Source organism: Medicago truncatula, chromosome 3 (genome assembly GCF_003473485.1).
Source record: "Medicago truncatula cultivar Jemalong A17 chromosome 3, MtrunA17r5.0-ANR, whole genome shotgun sequence".
In the NCBI taxonomy this organism is placed as follows: domain Eukaryota; kingdom Viridiplantae; phylum Streptophyta; class Magnoliopsida; order Fabales; family Fabaceae; genus Medicago; species Medicago truncatula.
This window is the reverse complement of record NC_053044.1, coordinates 30,306,802-30,327,725: the sequence shown is the minus strand read 5'-3', so window position 1 is coordinate 30,327,725 and position 20,924 is coordinate 30,306,802. Positions and strand designations below refer to the sequence as shown.

General features: G+C 33.5%; 3 protein-coding genes across 10 annotated transcripts; 2 read left to right on the top strand and 1 right to left on the bottom strand.

Annotated features, from left to right (window-relative positions):
• Window positions 1–246: 246 nt before the first annotated feature.
• Window positions 247–4,624, top strand: LOC25490994 (alanine--glyoxylate aminotransferase 2 homolog 2, mitochondrial). The gene is made up of 9 exons (XM_013604907.3): window positions 247–476; window positions 558–788; window positions 1,361–1,531; window positions 1,766–1,909; window positions 2,148–2,327; window positions 3,116–3,341; window positions 3,454–3,567; window positions 3,937–4,023; window positions 4,130–4,624. Exons 1-9 carry the CDS (start codon window positions 252–254, stop codon window positions 4,171–4,173), a joined length of 1,422 nt encoding a protein of 473 aa, XP_013460361.1. The 5' UTR covers window positions 247–251; the 3' UTR covers window positions 4,174–4,624.
• Window positions 4,625–5,671: 1,047 nt separating this feature from the next.
• LOC25490993 (EKC/KEOPS complex subunit TP53RK) lies at window positions 5,672–8,552 on the top strand. Its single transcript, XM_013604906.3, has 7 exons — window positions 5,672–5,890; window positions 6,093–6,180; window positions 6,574–6,687; window positions 7,030–7,308; window positions 7,420–7,533; window positions 8,136–8,208; window positions 8,292–8,552. The coding sequence occupies exons 2-7, from the start codon at window positions 6,118–6,120 to the stop codon at window positions 8,327–8,329; spliced, it is 681 nt and encodes a 226-aa protein (XP_013460360.1). The 5' UTR covers window positions 5,672–5,890; window positions 6,093–6,117; the 3' UTR covers window positions 8,330–8,552.
• Window positions 8,553–11,995: 3,443 nt separating this feature from the next.
• LOC25490992 (F-box/LRR-repeat protein 4) lies at window positions 11,996–19,068 on the bottom strand. 8 transcript variants are annotated; one of them, XR_005645140.1, is made up of 8 exons: window positions 18,488–19,068; window positions 17,221–17,931; window positions 16,894–17,000; window positions 16,692–16,777; window positions 15,965–16,236; window positions 15,793–15,862; window positions 14,726–15,063; window positions 11,996–12,372 (listed from the first exon to the last, which is right to left on the bottom strand). XR_005645140.1 is itself a non-coding variant. In XM_039831320.1 (8 exons), exons 1-2 carry the CDS (start codon window positions 19,014–19,016, stop codon window positions 17,599–17,601), a joined length of 1,353 nt encoding a protein of 450 aa, XP_039687254.1. In that variant the 5' UTR covers window positions 19,017–19,068; the 3' UTR covers window positions 11,996–12,372; window positions 14,726–15,063; window positions 15,793–15,862; window positions 15,965–16,236; window positions 16,692–16,777; window positions 16,894–17,000; window positions 17,221–17,598. The 8 variants fall into 8 exon arrangements, 7 of the variants coding, with proteins under 7 accessions (XP_039687254.1, XP_039687252.1, XP_039687253.1 ...); XM_039831320.1 differs by having other exon boundaries at window positions 17,221–17,603; window positions 17,669–19,068; XM_039831318.1 differs by having other exon boundaries at window positions 17,221–17,575; window positions 17,669–19,068.
• Between the last annotated feature and the right edge of the window lie 1,856 nt (window positions 19,069–20,924).

Sequence of the window (20,924 nt, the reverse complement as noted above, 5' to 3'; positions counted from 1 at the left end):
TAACACCACAATATCACCCAAATATTCTCCAATAACGATCGGTTTCAATAGAGAATTAACTTCAACTTATTGAAATTTTAAAAAGCGTCTTAAATAATGTTTTATGTTTTATGGACATTTTGTTAGCGTGATCCTAAAAGAATCTCTATACATAAGAGCCTCATCACTTTTGACATGTAAAAAGCCTTCATCACTTTTGCCAGACATAGTCCAGTGAAGTCAGAACCACACGACACTCAACATTGCAAAACATGCAGCCACGAAAACTTATTATGTGGGACAAAATTTGCATGTGGCAGAATCGTGTGTTTTCCACCACCATAGCTCGAAGCAATGAAGATGGTGTCAATTTTCTTCCCAAAATGCCACAATTCAATCACACTCCATCTCCTTACAATGGCCCTTCAGCATCTGATCTCATACAGAGAAGAAATCAGTATCTTCCCACTTTTGTTAACACCTATTACAACCACCCAGTAAGCAGTTTTTTCTTTGATGAAATGTTTTTGCATGAAAAAAAACTATAGTTATTTTACTTATTCTAAATGGTGGCACAGTTAAATCTGGTGGAGGGTAAAATGCAATATGTGTATGATGAAAATGGTCGAAGATATCTTGATGCATTTGGTGGAATTGCTACTGTTTCATGTGGTCATTGTCACCCTGATGTTGTTGAAGCAATTGTTAATCAGACTAGGCTTTTGCAACATACTACTGTTCTTTATTTGAATCATAATGTTGTTGATTTCGGTGAGGCACTTGCTGCTAAGATGCCAGGAGAACTCAAGGTTTATAATTTTTTTTTTCTTTTTATTTTTGTAATCAAAATTGTAACGGTTGAGCAATTTAGCCCGTCAAATTTATCCAATAAAAATTAGTTTTTTAAATTAAAAAAGATCGATCAATAACCAAGTGATTGAAACCAATAAACTTTAGTTTTCACGAATTGTCAGAGCGAACCTGAGTTCGAATTCTGGTTGGAACAATCCTTGCCAGGTCCGGAATCTGGTGACCAGATTAGCAAGACTATCTTCTCCTCGCAACCTAAGAGTTACGATGAAAGATCAATCCATTCAGTCACTCAATCAACATATCTATTTAGTACACATCCATCAAAACCAATGAAAAAAACTTACATGTTGATTTGAATAGTCTCTTTTTGCATCAAGATAAGTATAAAATGTTTCGAATTATAGTGGTAAATTTGGAAAAAAGAACTAAATTGACCAACATTGTTCAATTTAATTCACTAAATTGACAGATTCTTACAATTACAATGTCTAAAATGTTGATTTGCTCATTCTATTTTGCCACAGCTGGATTATTTACTATATTGACGAAAATAATTCATTTTTTTAAGGTTGTTTTCTTCACAAATTCTGGGACAGAAGCCAATGAGTTAGCTTTGATGATGGCAAGACTGTACACTGGCTGCCATGATATCATTTCCATTAGAAATGGTTACCATGGCAATGCAACCTCAACTATGGGTGTCACTGCGCAGTTTTATCACAAGTTTAATGTTGTACAGGTGACACTTTTTCTTTTATAATAATGGTATATTTTGTGTGAAACAATTCTTGTTTAAATCTTCTATAGCATCAATTAAGTTCACAAAAACGACTGCATTGTTGTTTTGCTGAGATGTCGGTAATTCATAATGATGCCTTTGTAATTTTAATTCTCGCCAAAAAAAGTTTTCAAAAACAAAAATAACTACTAATTGCATCAATTTTTATCCTTGTTATTATTTCTATGACAGTAGACTGGAGTTCACCATGTCCTTAACCCAGATCCATACAGAGGAGTTTTTGGTTTGGATGGAGCGAAATATGCAAATGATGTTCAAGATATAATTAATCATGGAACTTGTGGTCATGTAGCTGGCTTTGTTGCTGAGGCCATTCAGGTAATACTGATATATGTCGTTTAATAATTGAGTTTAATTTTGATATGCGGTTAGTGTAAAAGTTCTACACTAGTTATCGTTAAAGGAAAACGTTTTTGATGATCCTACAATTCTGGTTGTTTGATAGTGTAAAAGATCTTTTAGTGTAACATAGAAATAAACATAATGGTACTTTCTCACTCTCATAATTTTGTAAAGGGGTTCATATTATTTAGTGAACGGTTCGTGCTTGACACAGGGAGTGGGTGGAGTGATAGAATTGGCTCCAGGTTACTTGCCTGCAGTTTATAGCATCATCAAAAAGGCAGGAGGTGTCTTTATAGCCGATGAGGTTCAGTCAGGTTTTGGTCGAACTGGTAGTCACTTTTGGGGCTTTGAGGCACATGGAATTGTCCCTGATATTGTAACATTGGCAAAGGTAACAACGCTTCTTTAGTAGTAAGCAGCATTGGTGAGTTTTCGACACCATTTGTCAGAGAAACCAATGAAACTTATAGCAACGACTTGGCACATATATGCAATCAGGCACGACACTCATGTGAATCATTAAGAGTACAACCTTTTAGATTCTGTGAACACAAACTATACAAGGCATGTACCATGATAATCAGCATTTCATGTCTAAATGCTGCTTGTGAGTATACACAATCTCTAATTTCATATAAGGATCAAGGAAATCTCGAATCTGTCTTCGCTAAGATTCCAAATGGACATTTTCTGTGGCTTAATATATCGAAATTTCCACTACTTAATGTATAACACTGTGTATATTACATGTAATTTCAGTACTACATATTTAATCCTGCAGTTTTATTTGGTGAACAACTATCAAGCCATCCTTCAATTACAGTGTCAGTACTGCATAACACTAGCTTTTTTGAACAATTGAACTAACTTGAATAATAATATGATATGTAACACCGACATTTCATATTGTTGGCATGTTTGGTGTTGGCACGTGTCATAGTCCGACACCGACACATGTACATTCAATTACTTTCATTTTCTAAAAATATTACCGGTGTGTACATGTCAGTATCAATGTCGTGTTTGTGCTAGTACTTCGTAGATAATTTGAAATTCTAGTGACACTGTTCGGAGAACATAACAATTGCCAATTGTTCATTACACCTCATGCCCTGCTAATCTTGGTTAATTCATTACATCTTTCTGTATTTTGTGAAATATTATTCATCGTCATCTCAGGGAATTGGTAATGGCGCACCTATTGGTGCAGTTGTAACAACTCCTGAGATTGCAAAAGTCCTGAAATATGCGTACTATTTTAGCACATTTGGAGGAAATCCTGTTTGTGCTGCAGCTGGATTAGCTGTTCTGAATGTAATTGAGAAGGATAAACTTCAGCAAAATGCATATGTTGTTGGATCATATTTAAAGGACCGCCTTAATTCACTAATGGAAAAGCATGAGAGTAAGCTTCTTCTTTTTTTTTTTTTTTTTTCCTTTCCATCTACAGTATGTTGCATCATGAGTAAAGAAATTTGGATTATGAATACTATTGCTAACATGTTTTCTTATGGCAGTAATTGGTGATGTAAGGGGAAGGGGAATGTTGCTTGGAGTTGAACTTGTGAAAGATAGGAAGCTGAAAACTCCTGTGAAAGATGAAAATATGCAGATCCTCGAACAGATGAAAGGTCTATTTCTATTGCTTCTATCCTAAGAATCACTGACATAGACACGACACAGATACTTCCTGACACGTTGAGACTACTAATAATTTGAGAAAATAAAATAACCAAATGTAGCCACATGTGTTTCCCTCGTGTCATACACTAACATGTGTCATACACTAGATGCGTCTTCAATCTGAAGCGTCGGTGCTGCATAGCTTCTATTTGGTTCAAAATATATTTTTTAAACAATAAAAACAAATTCATCTAGTAATTGCAATGATCCTTAAATGGCACACAAATGAGCATACATGATTTGTGTATCTGGTACAAACTATCAAAAATGTGTGACACAATTTTCTTAGCTAATATTAAGGTGTCATTATATTTCAGATATGGGAGTGCTAGTTGGGAAAGGTGGCTTCTATGGAAATGTTTTAAGGATCACACCCCCACTTTGCTTCAATAAGGAAGATGCAGGTTGATTGTCATAATCATCATCACCATTTTCTTTTGATTCCTAATACTCTATTTTGCTATTGTTATTTTTATTTGCTAATTTAGACTATTTACTTCATAATTGTAGATTTCCTAGTAGATGTGATGGACTACACAATGTCAAAGATGTGAAGCAAATGCAATACTAATGGATAAAGAACTTGTTCCAATTCTGACTCCATACTTGGAGGTCCTATATAAACCCTGATGTAAATCAATAATTGCACTTTTGGGGTTTATTTAATAAAAATGAAAAAATTATCATAAATATTATAGACTTGGAAATTTGAACAAGGTGAGAATATCTCCACAGTTGTTCATACATCAACTCTAGCACAACCGATCCGAGGATAAACTTAAGAGTCTGCTTGGGAGTAGGGAGTTTACGAGGAGAGGAGAGGATTTTGGGAAAAAAGATGGAAAATTTAAGGGCGTTGGAAGAGTTTACATTTCTTGGTAATAGAAAAATTTTTCAAAATATGTGTTGGAGGAGGTTTTTGAGAGTTTAAATAGTTTTTTTTGTTGGTAGTGAGAGTTTAAATAGTTTAATTCCAATATAAGATGTTACAACACTCTCATAATTAAAAATATATTAACATAAATAGATATTTATTTATCTTTCTCTACAAAAATGCTTTTTTAAACAAGGTGTAAGGTTTCTCTATATTTTCCTCTCATCCCCTCTTCCGAAAGTCCTTGCCTCCTCTCCTATCTAATTATCGAAGGGAATGATGACAATTCAACTTAGGGAAATGTTAACGAATACTCATGGGTACTCGACCCTTAAATGGTAACTTTTTATTAGAATATGTGTAATCAATATATTAGAATTCGAAGTATTTAACTTTTTTTATAAAATATCTTCTTTTTATTTAAATCCTTGTCACCAAGTGCTACTTGTGCTACGAGGACACCGGTTAACAAGTCCTTTCAATTTATGGAGCATCAATCAATCAATATGAGAGAATGACATACTTGTTGCCTCTGATTAATAGTTAGCATAAAAAATAGGGTTAAATATATTTTTGGTTCCTATAAATATATCAACTTTTCGTTTTAGTCCCTCTAAAATTTTCCTTCAACTTTTAGTCTCTATAAAATTTTCAATCACTACTTTTGGTCACTGTTTTTAAGTTAATTTTAGTATTTTTTTTTTTAATGGAATTGTACTGAAATGTGTAGATTATTGTAAAAATATTTCCCAAAAAAAATTAGAACTTTTTAATATGAATTTTTAACCATCAAAAATATAAAAATTCATATTAAATTCATGTTTTGGTAATAAATTCTAAATTTTTTTGGGAGAAATTCTTATAATATTATGAATTTTTCTGCAAAATTTCATTCAAAAATATAAATTCTACATGTAAGTTTACTTTAAATGAGAGACTAAAAGTGAAGATGAAATTTTTTTGAAGAACTTAAAGTTGAAGGAAAATTTTAGAGGGACTAAAACAAAAAGTTGATATATTTATAAGGACCAAAAATATATTTAAATATTAATATAACACTAGATAAATAAATAAAAATTTAAATATCTTTTCACTTCATATAAATATATAACTTTTTGTTTTAGCCTAACAATTTTTTTATATATAATTTTTTGTATCAATTTTTTTTTCTTCGAATTTTAGTCGCCAAAAGTTTCTCATCTTCCTTTTTTTTTTAAAGATTCATCTTTCCATTTATTGACCAATAGATTAAATTAAATAAAAAACTTAAAAATGGTCGAAATTTTGAGAAATTTGTAATTGAATTGAAGGAGTCACTGTTTTGTCAAACTTAAAAAGCTTTCTGTGTTTTCTTTTCTGCAACACGAACTGCACATCGTCGTCCGCCGCCATAAACGGTAAGATTGTCCGTCATGTTTTCCCTTTTTTATGTATTTCAACTGTTTTCCTATTTTACTTCAATTTCGTCGAATACAAAAGAAACTACTTTCACATTTTCTACTTTTTAATGTGCATATAAGCTGTTTGTTAAATGTTCTGTGTGAAACCCAAACTTGTTCAACTTCAATTAATACAAAATTCTTATATTTTACATTGAAGGGTTAAATTAAAGGAATTTCATATTATGGGGACTGAAACTGAGTCATCAGATAGCTCTCTCATTCTCATCAAGCAAGGAGCTGAAGCTGTAAGTTTAATTCACACTCATTGGATTTTCAGAATTAATTTAGCACATACCCATTATATAAAAAAATCAATTTTTTCTTGTTTTTTTTATGCACCCATCTTGTTAATTGAAAATTAATTCATGGGCTATGTTTAAAGTTTCAATCTTTCATTGTAGCAATGTTGTTAGGTAGCTGCTATAGCAGCATATACAGAATTTGAATTGAACAAGTTTCTATTATTTTGTGATATACTATTTAGTACAAAATGTTGTCAAATTGCGGCACTGTGACATTGTTGCATAGGGAAATTTGAACAAGCCGCTAGTTGATTGACAATACTGGTTTTGTGACTTTGAAGGAAATTGGATTTGTTATAGCTTATGGTTTTTTATATTGTTTTGTTGTTGTTGTAGAGGGTTTTTGAGACTTCTTTTGTGGGAAGAAGGTCTGTTGTCAAGGAGAGATTCTCAAAGAAGTACAGACATCCGACTTTGGATGCTAAGTTGACACTCAAGCGCTTAAATGCGGTACGCTCAGATTTAGATAACAGTTTCATTTTTATTTCTGATGAAGTTAGGTCGTGTTTGGATAAACTGCTTAATTGAACATATATCGTATAAGTGCTCATGTATAGCCTCTTTATGTAACAAAAATAAAATAAAGTCAGACTTCTTTTCTATAAGCCAGAAGTTGTTTTCATAAACTATGCTGCCTTGTTTATGGAAATAAGCTGAAAACAAGTTATAGATATGTCATGAGCTGTTTCCATAAACTCTTTGAAACAGTCTCATAAGTACTTATTCAGTAGATAAGTTATGTCTCATTGGATGTTTTCAATACTTTGTTCCGCCAATTGATTGCTGGAGTAGGAGGCGAGGTGCACAACAAAAGCAAGGCGACTCGGTGTTTGTACTCCTGTGCTGTATGCTGTGGATCCTGTATCACACACTTTAACATTTGAATTTGTTGAAGGACCTTCAGTCAAAGATGTATTTCTCGAATTCGGATCATGTGGTGTCAATGAAGAGCGCTTGGGAAAGATTGCATCCCAAATTGGTGATGTAATTGCGAAGTTACATGATGGTGGTCTTGTTCATGGCGATTTAACAACATCAAACATGTTACTAAAGAATGATACTGATCAGTTGGTGAGTTCATTCGTCTCTTAGGTCCTGGAATTAATATTTATTACATTTACTTAGTACAATATGAGAAATATCATTAACTTTTGTTGCTGCTGTGATGTGTATTTTGTGTAGGTTCTTATTGACTTTGGTTTAAGCTTCACTTCAACTCTACCAGAAGATAAAGCCGTCGATTTGTATGTTTTAGAAAGAGCCCTTGTTTCGATGCATTCTTCATGTGGTAATGTGGTAAGCCAACTTCTCATTTTCCCAATAGTCCTAAGGATATAAAAACAGGGTCTTATTTGTCTGTTATGGAAATTTAAATTGAAGTGCAAGTATATTTTAGTTCTCCAAGTTCGAGGTCTTACACTTTCCTTCCCTCAACTTTTGTGTAGAGGCTATCTGTCATGCTTGTGACTTTCTTCGACCCAAAAATCATTAAGAGGATAAAGCTTTTATTTATTTTCCTTTTTTATACTATTAGAATTTTATAGTTTGTGCACTTGAGGTTGATTTGAAATTTTGATAAAGAACTTTAGGACAAAGCATAATTATAAATTATCTATTTGTACTAAAGCTGATGATTTTAAATATCAATACCATGGGATATATCAAGAAGGTATTATTAACCATTTTCAATATCACCCTTATTTACCTGTATATATAACAAGACGAAATATTTTTAACAATAGATAATGCAAGGCAGATATATAACAAGACGAAATATTTTTAACAATAGATAATACAAAGCAGAGTAAGTACTCTGTTATTTAAGAAAGATTGGAAGACTTGTTCTGCTATAATATAGTTTCTGTACTGATATTGATTATTGAAATTTCTCTGGATAGATGGATCAGATACTTGCTGCTTACCGCAAATCATCGAAACAGTGGTCATCCACAATGAACAAGCTTGCAGACGGTATTGTCTTCCATCTAATATTTTTTAGTATTGAGACATTTTCTGTAATAGTACTTACCTCTGTACATTTTCACAACTTGTAGTGCGACAGAGAGGACGAAAGAGGACCATGGTTGGATGATTCTGAGTTTCATTTCGTTACTGTAGTAAAAAGAGGTGACAACCAATGAATGTTATCAACATAATTTATATGTATTTCTTATATGCACATCTCTTACAAATTAAAAATCACAACATTTGAACTTTGATTTTCATGTCCGACTTTTGTGTGTAACAAAAACTGAACTTTTCTGAGAGCTTATTTTTATATCTATACGTCAATGGTTCAAAGGTTATGCTTGTTACTATACTGGTTATTGGTTAAACCATCAATCTGTAAATAGTAGATTTCGAAGGTGAACAAATTTTAAAAATTGCTCTAGTATTGCTGTTTCAAGGCTTGAATCTATATCTCAGTTAAGTCTGTTCACGGTGAACCTGATTGAGAGCACTGCGACAACCTGTCAAGTAAGTTAGAGATTCAAGTGACTAGAAGGAAGCAATGATGACTTGAGATGCATCCTTTCAAGATGAGACACCACAATAAGAGAGTCTAAAACAGTCCTCACTTTGTTAAAACCCTATATGTCAATCAGAAGATCAACGCCTTTGAAGATAGCTCATAATTCTGCCATGGTAATTGACAAAGACTAACATCACTAGAGTACCTGAAGATGAGATTACCAACATGATCATGCAAAACACAGCCACAAGCTGCCTTGCCGGCAAGATGAGACATTGCAACGTCGCAGTTAAGCATCAACCAATCCTCATAAAATGGCTCTCATAAAAAAGAACATTGACGAACTGCAATGGCCATCAAGCCTAGCAATCCTTCAATGTAAAGAAACACTCAGCAATGAAAACAATCTGACACTTTGACTTAGGTCATGGTTGGTTAAAACACTTTTTTGCAAGGCTTTCGTACATTTTATTTTTAGTAAATAGTACCGTATGGATGTAATTTTCGATGCCAAAAAATGCCAACAGTGTTCTCAATTGACAATTAAGAACCTTATGTTGTTCTTAAAGGTCTTTAACTTATGCTTTTCTCGATTATGTTAATTTTCAACTTTTACTTTAAAAATCATGTGAGTTTCTCATCAAATATCTAGAAGACTGACAGAAAACAAATCAAGATCCTTTGTTTTCTTAGCTGAGTGACGTTCTCTGTAAATATGTGCAATACACTTTTTTGGATTGAATTTATGTGCAATACACTTGGTTACCTTTCATAACTCTTTAAGCGCGCGTCCGAATGCTATTTATCTTGAGATTTCAACTTTACAATCTGGTCCACCTCATACATTAATAATGGGACCACCGCAGCTGTCGTCACTGACGTATAACGTGACGGAACCCCGACGACCACCATATCAATGCACTTGATGATATGGATGAGTGACGTAGAAATTTCATGCAATCTGATCTATAAATCTTTTAGGGTAAAATATGTTTATTAAAAACATATATTAAAATGTAAGGACTATTCTTCAAAATCACGCAAAATGTAAGGACCAAAAACATATTTAACTTTAAAATAATTGAGACCCACTAACTGCCACATCAGTATTCCGTTAGAGAATTAACAACATAGACTAATTGTGATAACGGAGATAAAATGTAAGGATTTTAAAAACATTTAATAAAATGCAGGAACTATTCTTCAGACTCAAAATGTAAAGACTAAAAACATATTTAACCCTTTTAATTACTCCTGACAAGTGTTTTGCTCAACTAATTGGTCAGCAACACCATGCAGAGAGATATTATCGAGTTGCAAAAGATGACCAATAAGGCCCGCAATGCAATTTTAGGGCTTCGCTTTTCCTACCCTAAAATTCATGAGATTTCGGATTATAAAATCTAAGAACATACAAACAGTATCATCATCATTGATCTCATAGCCGCATTGTAATTTTCATACTTCTTGGAAAACTTGTGGTTCAAGATGGATTTGGGAGGAGGAGGGAAGATTTCTTTGAAGTGGCTTGCTAGAGGAAAAGGCATATCTCAAGTTGTTCTTGATGACATTTGATCCTGAAGATAAGATGTCCCAGTTAACTAAAACACTAGCACTTATAGATTTACCATTTTGTACGCTAATTTCTGTAAGCTTGTCTTTGTTTTGACATTTCATCCCTTGTAGCCAATTGAAGTTTTAAAATTAGAACTGTGCAAAAAAAAAAAAACTGAAATAACATGAACTTCATCCTTATTCAGAATCTACAACAATACATGTCATCATAACATTGAAATAATAAGGAACCAAACAAAACTGAAAAAGATATTTACCTTCTCATCAACGAAAACCCCATTCCTGTGGAATTCGTCTCTGGTCAGGCTTCAGAACGTTGGTACCTCCCGGATCCTCACGATATGAACCTTCAGCCTCCAAGCCTTACATTTTATACCAATAAAAAAAATTCTTACATTTGGATACGATGAAAGAAACAAAGACAAGTTGAAGCTTTCCAAGAAGAATAACCGACCAATGTAACAAAGGTTGACAACAACGACTCTAATTATAACAACTGAAGCGTGTTTGCGACAAACTAACAAACGACTATCTACAATCTTTCAACAAATGTGAAGAAGCATTGGAGAAGCTCATAGCTGACTATCTGAAGATTTGTTGCTATCACCCTTTCTGGGCGTTCCACATTCACTAAAGTCAAGCTCGCGTCCCTCAACCTAAGGAAATAAAATCCCATTAAGCTATAAGATATTGTCAAAAGTAAGTTTTATCAGAAATGTTCTTTCACTGCATTGCGGTGGAAACCACATAATACTCATAATAATGAGATTACAATGCTCTCGTGTTACACAGTGAGGGACACCAACAAAAATCACTTCTGTTTATTAAAGAAACAGATGAAGTTGGGCTTTGCCCTCTTTTGTACCAAAAAAAAAAAAGACAAATGAAGTGAAAAGTTTAAATATTGCATTGAAAACAAGGGAATCAAGCATAGATAGGGCTAGGACTGTTATCATTAAATTCAACTATGAATTGTTCACCCCGGGAATATTATTGTTTCCAGATGCATCTTTAGGCTCTATTTAGATAACTTAAAACTAACGGAGCGGAAAGGAATGGAACGGAGTTGAATGGAACGGAATGGAATAGAGATTACATTCCATCATTTGGATATTTCACGATGGAAGGGAGCTAACTTTCCGCTCCATTGTTTGGAAAGTTGACGAAATGGAATGTATTATAATTTTTTATTCCAATTTTAACCTTTATTTAAAAAATTAAAAATGCTTCACAATTGCTTCACATCAAAAAAATGTATTACACCTAATTTAATAAAAATGCTTCACATATAAGAGTGATGCATCCAGAATATGAATTCGCTGCAAATTAAAACATGGATGTTTTATTATCTACCTCTAATGATGAAACACAACTTGAAGCATAATTTTCTCCAATGGTTCAGATATTATTTAATTAAACCAATATAATAATAATGGTTGATGGCTCAGTTCATAGAAAGGATTAGAAGCGCATAGTAAGGAGTAAGTTTGTTATATGACTACTATATGGATTGGATTTTATTTTCTGCAAATTGTGGAACTTTGTGGTGTCACAACGAGGAACATTAAATAACTACTAGGCCATGGAAGGCGTTAGGTTTTCTGGAAGAAAAAAACTGTAGATAAGTGACCTAAAATACTAATTAGAGAGAGAGTTGTAGGAGAGAGAAACAGGAAGAAAAAAAAATGCAACTTGCACACACGCAAGAAGTGAAATAGAAAATGCAGGGATAAAATTTGTAATAAAATTATTAATGTGTTTCATTCCATTGGATACACCCCAAATTGGATGGAATGAAAAATTGGAAGAATGAGTGGTATTGGATGGAATGGGTTCCATCACACTCCATTCCATTCCATTCCTTTTTTACAAAACCAAACAATGGAACATGGTTCCATCCCACTCCATTCCATTCCATCACTCTCCATCAATCCAAACATAGCCTTAGGTACTGCAGTAGGAGTATCATTTTTCAAAATGTCATGTGCATTTTCATACCTAGCAGCAGTCTGTTCATCGACTTGTTTTAAAAACCTGACAGTGTCGAAGTTTCTTTCACCTTCTAGGCTCTTGAAAATTCCAAAACCCTGAAAACATGTTTACTGTTTTCAGCAGGTCAAATATATTTCAAGATTATTAAAGTAGTTATCCAACAGAACCAAAGTCAAAGAAATATGAATTTTCAGGTTCCCTACAGACAAGAAAACTGTGGAGGCAACTTAAACAATTAGCAATAATACTATTATCTTAAGTTTCGATATCAAAATGCACACTAAGTTGAATTAAATGCATCCCAAATAAAATGAAAATATTTAATTGATATCAACAACAAGAAATTAAATACTCCCTCCGTTTCAAAATACATGTCCAATTTTTGCAATGTGCACTATTCACTTGACTTACTTTGACCAAACTTTTTAACTAATATATAAATACAAATATTAGCATGTAAGATGTTGTTTGATTTGTCTCGACAAATATTTTCAAAATATTAAATTTTTATAATTTTTTACTTTAGAAAATTAAAGATATTAACAGTCAAAATTATGCATTGGCATATGTGAAGTGGTTGACTTGGACATGTATTTTGAAACGGAGGGAGTATATTTCACAGTGAGAAAACACAAATTGTGCATTTGAAGAAATTGGACACAGGACGGATCCTAAATTATTAAATCGACCGGACGAGTTGTAAATCAAGTACTGACATGCTTGTTATGTTCCATGGGAGGATCTAGGTTCGCGGACAAGGATGCTAGAGGTATATAGTGTGCTTCTTCCCACGGCAGAAATCAAGTTTTCAAAACTTTCATAAGAAACAAAAGGTATGAAAACATACTATATTTTGAAATTCATATACTAGAGAAGATTATAGCAAATGATGTAGTGAGGGTCCAGAAGCTTCCATACATAAATGTAGTGAGGTTGAAATTCAATATGCCCAAAGGAATCTCACACGCTACACTTTTATCAATAGTGTTGTCAATCACAAATTGCATTAAATAGTGATTTGTTCAAATTCTACTACACTAACTACATGGTTTTATTGTATTGTCTTATTCTAAATCTAAATAAGACAATACAATAATAGTGATTTGTTCAATTACTCTTAATTCCAAATGCTAATCATGTTTTAAATATGATACCACGGATCGAGGTATAACAAGAAACCTAAAAATCTGAATCAACATAATAAGAATTGATTGTTGATAATTTCAGAGTGGCTAGATTCAATACAAATCAAATACATGAAACAGTAAAAATGTGGATGCTATGCTATACAATCATTATTTTAAAGATGTATTAAAAAAATCATTATTTAGTTATCAATGATACCCTAATAACAAATTGTAACGAATTGGTACAAATCATAAACACATGAATAGTTCCAAAAGATCATTTATGACATTTTGATACATCCTGTCAATATATCACTTTCAACCTCACATAACAAAAATCATAAAGATAACCACAAAATATCTGATTTATTCTTTTGCCTTTTCTGACCTTTTGGGAAGTCTAAATTTTTATTTTTTTGCCTTTTCTGACCTTTTGGGAAGTCTACATATATATATTAACCTCTTTAAACTTCTAAGAAATAATCAAAGGAAACATACCCAGACACATTCCTACAAATGGTTGTCAAACTTGGGATTCAACCAAAGATCGTTTGGGTGTAAAAAAAGCGCAAATAGTAGGATCGTAACTCGGATCGTAAGATCTCACCAAACACAAAATTATAGGAATAACTAAGAAAAATAACTTTACCATCATTTTTTAGTTAATTCAATCATAAAGATGAGAGTTTGACCAAAGTCCAAAACATAAATTATAGAATTTTTTATTAATTCCCACCAACCATGGAATTTTTTATTGATTGGAAGAATGGAATGAATAAAAAAATACCTTGAAACCAAAAAAATAAAAAATAAATACGAGTCCCAAAAATAGGATGAGAAATTCCCAAATTGAGGAGAAATCTCAATTAAAAAACCCACCGAGTCCCAAAATAAGTGTACGCTCAATCTATTCCTTCTCTTGCGATAAAAAACGGATAGAATTCCAAGTCAAAACGTGTGAAACTAGGCTGTAAAGGTGCGGGTTGTTCCGGGTCAGCCGGGTTAAGAACGTGTGAAACCAGCACGGGATAAAGCGCTGCTCCTACGATTTCAAGATCTTCCTCTGCGCGCTCACCGCTCCGGCCTCTTCAACAATTTTCGTGCCGCTCCGGCACGGTGGAGAGAGAAAAACGCGCAAGATCTTAAGATCTCACGATCTAGATCGGGCTCTTAACAACCTTGCTACAAACTACTCCTTCCATCCCAAATTATAACTCGTTTTGGGAAAATATTTGCCCTACTTACAAACTCGAACATGGCTACATTGAGCATGATTAGGACTCCAGGAGATTTAAAGAGAGCAAAGAAATATAGGCCTAACCTCGGTAAAGGCAAGATTTACGAGTGAGAAAGAAACTATCCACCAGCTATCATAAACACATTTGTGCTAACTAATGAACCCCTTATTTATGATTGTGCGCATTCTATGATATATACAGGAGCAGTGACAGAAGTTACACCCACACCAATGCCAACAAGAAGACGGCCAAGTATGAGAATATATGCATCTGGCGCGGCAGTCATAACAACTGATCCAAGAGTGAAAACAACATCAGCACTAAGTGTGGCCTTCTTACGTCCGAGAACGTCATTAATTCAGCCACCTGTTGCTGCTCGAATAATTGCACCACCAACCAGTGCCATGCTTACAATAGTTTCCTGGAAACATAAAGATGTAAAACAATCTTAATTCTAGAGAAGGCAATATGTGAACATGTATGCTAAATGAGATTTACAAGCAGCAAGTTTGGTTTATCCGGTTAGATAGTTATGTTTCACACTCTTGATGGATATAAAATCCAACTCCTAAACCCCCACATTGGTATACAAAAAATGAAAAGGATAGAAGAAACAGGAAAACGGAAAAGGCAATAAACATATGAATCGTACTGGCAAATACAGCATACCACTTTTTAAAAATTAAGGCCAAATACATCTTTTGGTCCTTTAAGTTCAACAAAAATAACGGCTTAGTCCTTTAAGGTTTTTAAGTTTCAAACAGGTCCTTTTAGTTGTTAATTTAATACACTGCTACTCTTTTAAGGACCTATTTGAAACTTAAAAACTTCAAATAGGTGTATTAAATTAACAACTTAAAGGACCTATTTGAAACTTAAAAAACTTAAAGGACTAAGCCGGTATTTTTGTTGAACTTAAAGGACTAAAAGATGTATTTAGCCGAAAATTAAAGTGATCCACCGATGCACTCGTAGTTTTAACAGCTGCATTCTTGGATAGCGTAGATAAATTCCTATGCAACTGTTAAAATTATGGGTGTATTGATGGATTACTTTAATAGTGATGCACAATAAGTTAATCATCTCCCTATAAATTAGAATTCATGCATTCTTAATCCTACAACATTCAATAACGCAGAAACGCTTGTACCTGAAGGAAGCTACTTCTCTTGACATCGTCAAAATCATCTTTAATATACATAGAGCCCCTGATATAACACCTGCATCACAGCAAATAACAGTTCCACGCATAGTCAAACCACAGAAGCACAATTGCTTCAAATGCTTCATGAAATTTGAGAAGAGGCATAGTACGTACCTACCAGTATCCTAACAAAAGACGAGACCAGTAGCAGCAGTAACACCAAGAATGTAGGGATTCTTGAAATCCAATATCTTTCTTTCTAGATACAATTCTAAGTAATAAGGACTTCCCGGCGTTCAAGACTATGCAAATTTGTACGCACCATCTTCTTCATGATTGCTGCCTCTGAACAAGAATGAAGTGGAGAATGATCAACTGATTTCTTTTATCTGATCTCTCTTCACGTGATTCATCCACGGTGGAGAGCATGAATGAAGAGTTGGCACAAATCTGGTGGAGCCAATTGTTTTGTCAGGATCAAAATGATAATGACTTTGTTTTTATCCCGTCAAAATGGGTGAAAATTGATAATATTGCAGGTATAATTGATTCTGGCATGTTTGGTAGTTTTCAAATAAAATTGACTTTACCTCAAGAATTGTTTCTAAGTTAGGATCTGTAGCTTTTGGTTCTATACTTGATTTTTACACAAATTTATTGATCAACTCTCTTTTAATCAAGAATCAATTTCATTTAACTTTTTTTACCCTATATTCCCTACAACATCTTATAAAATAATTTTTTTTACCACTTTTGTCATTTAAATTTTTACATGTGATTTTTCTTCTTCAAAAAAAAGTTTTACATTTCATTTATCAATCTCATTTTCAGGCACATTATGAGTTCAGCCCCAAATAACATTTTTTAGTTTTTAATAATAGGTCAAAAATCAGAGGGAAACTCACTGACTCTAGCAAGGCCAATTATGTTGAATGTTGACATTGCCATCCATAGATTTGTGCTGATACCAAACAATGTGATGAAAACGACGCTGAAATCAAGCAAACACCAATGTTGTTATATAAAGCAAAACATATTATAGAGTATAGCTAACTTGAAGGTAAAGGAAAGCATGACTTCATGTGACAATAATATATATATACTTACACTGTGATAAACCACTCTAATTAGAATAGGCTTTTCTACTGTAGGGATCAAATGTTATATCCCTCCCACAATATAGATTTCAAAGCTCTGCCAAATAGGAATGAGGCCTACAACAATTTAATTTAGCACGTCAAAAGAAAAGAAATGTTCACATTCTATGCAGCAACAAAATCAGAGTATTTTATTTCAATAAAATAATAACAATGAAATGTATATTCATTCATTCATGGGAGCAGACAAGTAAAAACAAATGGAAGTTCACTTGCATTTTCAACAAAAGAAAAAAAAAATCTAAGAGAAGTAACATCTGAAACATAAAAAACTCACGCTAAAACAGAACACAAGCACTTCTAGAATAACTAGCAAACAAGACATCGCCCAGAGAGGAGTTTCCTATCACAGTCACGGGGACGAAAATGAGGCGGAGCTGTAATTTTTCTCAGTGATGGCCTTGAAAATATCATCCAGGAAATAACATTAGCAGAAACTCTACGACAAGATCCCAGATTAATCTCTCTTAGGTATGTGCATTTTTCTACCACTAGCCTAACCCCTTTCTCTGTGACAAGATGACAATGTTCCAGGTCAAGTTGAAGAAGGCAGGGGAAAATCTTTGAGATTACATAAAGTGTTGTATTATCAATTCTTGTATGTGACAAGTTCAAGACCTCCAGTTTGGATGCTTCATGTTTGATGGAAAATGAATTAGCCTGTGAGCAGAAAGCAAGGTTCAAATGCCTAATGTTAGGACATCTCTTTAAGACTGTATCAATACCTATTTGAGATATGGAATTGCAACGATGCACATCAAGAAGTTGCATGTTAGGGAACATTAAAGCAAACATGTTAATATCTTCATCTTTCAAACGTGGATTGTCAGCCAAATAGAGAGACTTCACTTGATTGTATACAAAATCCAAATCCAAATCCACTGACAGACTTTTTCCAATATCTGCTGACTCCATTCTGATCTCTGTGAGCAAAGGACAGTTCCTAAGGAGTGCAAAGAAGGCTGAGTTGGTGAGCTGGTGACAACCGCTGAGGTTTATAGACACCAAATCAGCAAGATAAACAGACAAGTCAGTGATACCCTGATCATTCAAAAAAGTTGCAAATTGAAGATCTAGATGCTGTAGAAAACGAGACCTTGATAGTAGATAATAGATACCATAATATGTATAATCCAAACAACCATGGAGAACGAGTTTGTTTAGAGGAAGAGATTCAAGTGCTAAAGAGCAAAGCATGAGATCAGAAATACGTGAGAAAGAGAAATCAAGACAAGTTAATCCCTTCAAAGTCCCGAATGAATCAACGAAGTATGGAGTAATTTTATTGAATCCATTTGCTTCCTGAAAATTACTAACAGAGAAAGAATTCAAAGTGGGTCTCTGGTAGATTGCAGAAGCAATACCATCATGTGTTAGGAATTGGCAATCGAACATAAAAACTTGTTGTAGAAACTTACAGTTGACACATAGTTGAAAAAACAAAGAGTCATTAAAGTAGGAATGACCAGAGAGATTAACATTGCGGAGTTTTGAAAGCTTTTGAGTAAGAAGCTGTAGAGCATTGTAATAAGCATGAGCATTACCAGATATTGTTTTAGGGAAACTGATATCCAATTGTTGGAGGAAGGGGAATGAATCTGCGATCAAGGATATGTGAGTGTGGCATAGAGAAGCCATATTGGAACATGTGAGAGAGGTCAAGGTGGATTTAGTAGTAGTCTTTTTGAGAAGAGTTTGCAACCCTAAGACGGGGAAGGTGGTGTGGTTGGAGAGGTTGAGGGATGTGAGAGTAATAGAAGCGGGGATTCGAGAGAGAAGAGCGTTTAGGTCACCGCGGAAGCTGGAGAGGTCGAGGGATGTGAGATTTTGGAACCTTTGAAAGGGTCGATAGAGATTTTGATTGTAGATTAATTTGAAGGAATACAAGAATCGGTTTGAGACTGAGAGGAATTGTTTTGATACAAGTGATAGAGTCTCTAAATAATTGTTACGCTCGTCGACGCTAAGGTTCTCTTTGTTCACGATTTTCGATAACACGTATTCCCAGCAATCATCGGGTAAACCTCCACCTCCTGCAATTCTTTTTCTCGATCCCATTCTTTCTTCGCCCATTCGATTCGATTAATAAGTGAACGATGGATGAATCCAATCGATTGTGTTTCTTTCGTTGATATTTGATATTTATATTGTTTTGTTTTCAACCAACATAATAAATAACACGGGCTGGCCCATAGGTAACCCTCCAAATTACCCAAATTGCTGAAACTTTTGTTATAGAAAATATTATTTAAGGGTATAATTGAGATAATAAAAAAATAAGTATAAATATATTCTTTTAGTTTGTTTAGTTTGTTACACTTTTTAATCATAAAAGTAAAAACAGATAAATTTATATAAAGAAAATTATCCCTATTAATATTTTTTGGTTGGATTTTTCTTTCCAAAAATACTATTAATTTTAAATACAAATAACACATGTAACAAGTAGATTAGAATAATGTAACAAACATGAGCAAAAAATAATGTTAAAAATTGGAGCTTCAATCCTCAAAAAAAATATTAACAACAAACATGAGCAAAAAATAATGTTAAATATTGGACTTTAAATCCTCTAAAAAAAAAGATTAATAACAAACGTGATCAAAAAATATTGTTAAAGATTAGAATTTAAATCCTCTAAAAAAAAGATTAGGATTCAAAATATTTTAGAAAAAGATTTGTTAGCGCTATATTAAATGTTAACACTATTATGAACATCAAAGAATTGGAAATGTTCTAAATGATGCATTACTCTTACCAACTGAGTTAAACTCACAAGGATGAGAAAGAGAGTTTAAATATTAGTGTTTGCTGACAAAGTTAATTATTAGTAGTAACTAGTATTAACATAGTTTTAAAAACCGGCTCGGACCGGTCCAACCAAGAATCGGTGGGGTATCCGGTTCGGTCTGCATGATGGATCGGCTATGCAGTTAAACCGGTGAGAATCGGTGAAAACCGGCTAAACTTGGGAAAAATCGGTGACCCGGTGAGTTTGTGTGAACCGGACGAGTCAACAGCCTTTGACCGCGCATCCAAATTAACTTTCAAAAAATTGTGATAATTTGCACAGGATCAACAACAAGGCAAAGGAATTAGATTTAAGAATTAGCCAACTCACCACTTGTAGATTTGTGTTTAATTCTACTTTCTATTTTTTATATTCAACACATTCAGGTTCAAAAGCCATATAGTATATTCCACCAGCCTTTTTTTTTTTACGTTATTTTTTTTAAATCTGGTACACGTTTTTATTTTGAAAGAATTGAAGCTGGTGGTACACTCTTCATGTATGTTTCAATTCTTTTTTTACTACAAATTGTTCATATATTTTCATTAAAAAAACATTGTAATTTTTTATTTAAAAAAAACATTCCACCAAGACAACAAAAACCACTAGGTCATTCTCACAAACACTAGGTCATGACTCAAATTTTGAGTTATGTCTATGTTTCGAATTTGAACAATTAACCGATAAAATTATTATTGTTGGATATTTATTTTTATTTTACATGTGTCATTATTTTCGTATTTAAAGTGACCGAGTCACATCCAGAAGTCCTAGCTCAACTGGCAAAGTGCCGAAATTGTTAAGCCGGATGCCATGACCAGAGTTCGAACCCCGGTACCTCCACTTGTGTGTGTGAGTTTATAATGGTTTTGTCATTTCGTCTATCTACAAAAAAAAAAAAAAAAAAAAAAAAAAAAAAAAAAAGTGACCGAGTCACCGATTCAATCCGGTTAAATAGCTATATAAATTTAATCTCAAGACCGAGTTATCCAACCGAGTTGATCCGGTTTAGTCATACAGTTCGATCAATGATCCAATAGTTCAACCATTGACCCAGTGACTCAGTACCCTTGCCGAGTCAATGTCCGAGCCGAGTTTTAAAACTATGAGTATTAGTATTAGTGTAACGCCTGTTTTAATTAGGTTTTTCTAACCTTGCACAGGATAAGCAGTAATTAAGTAATTAATGC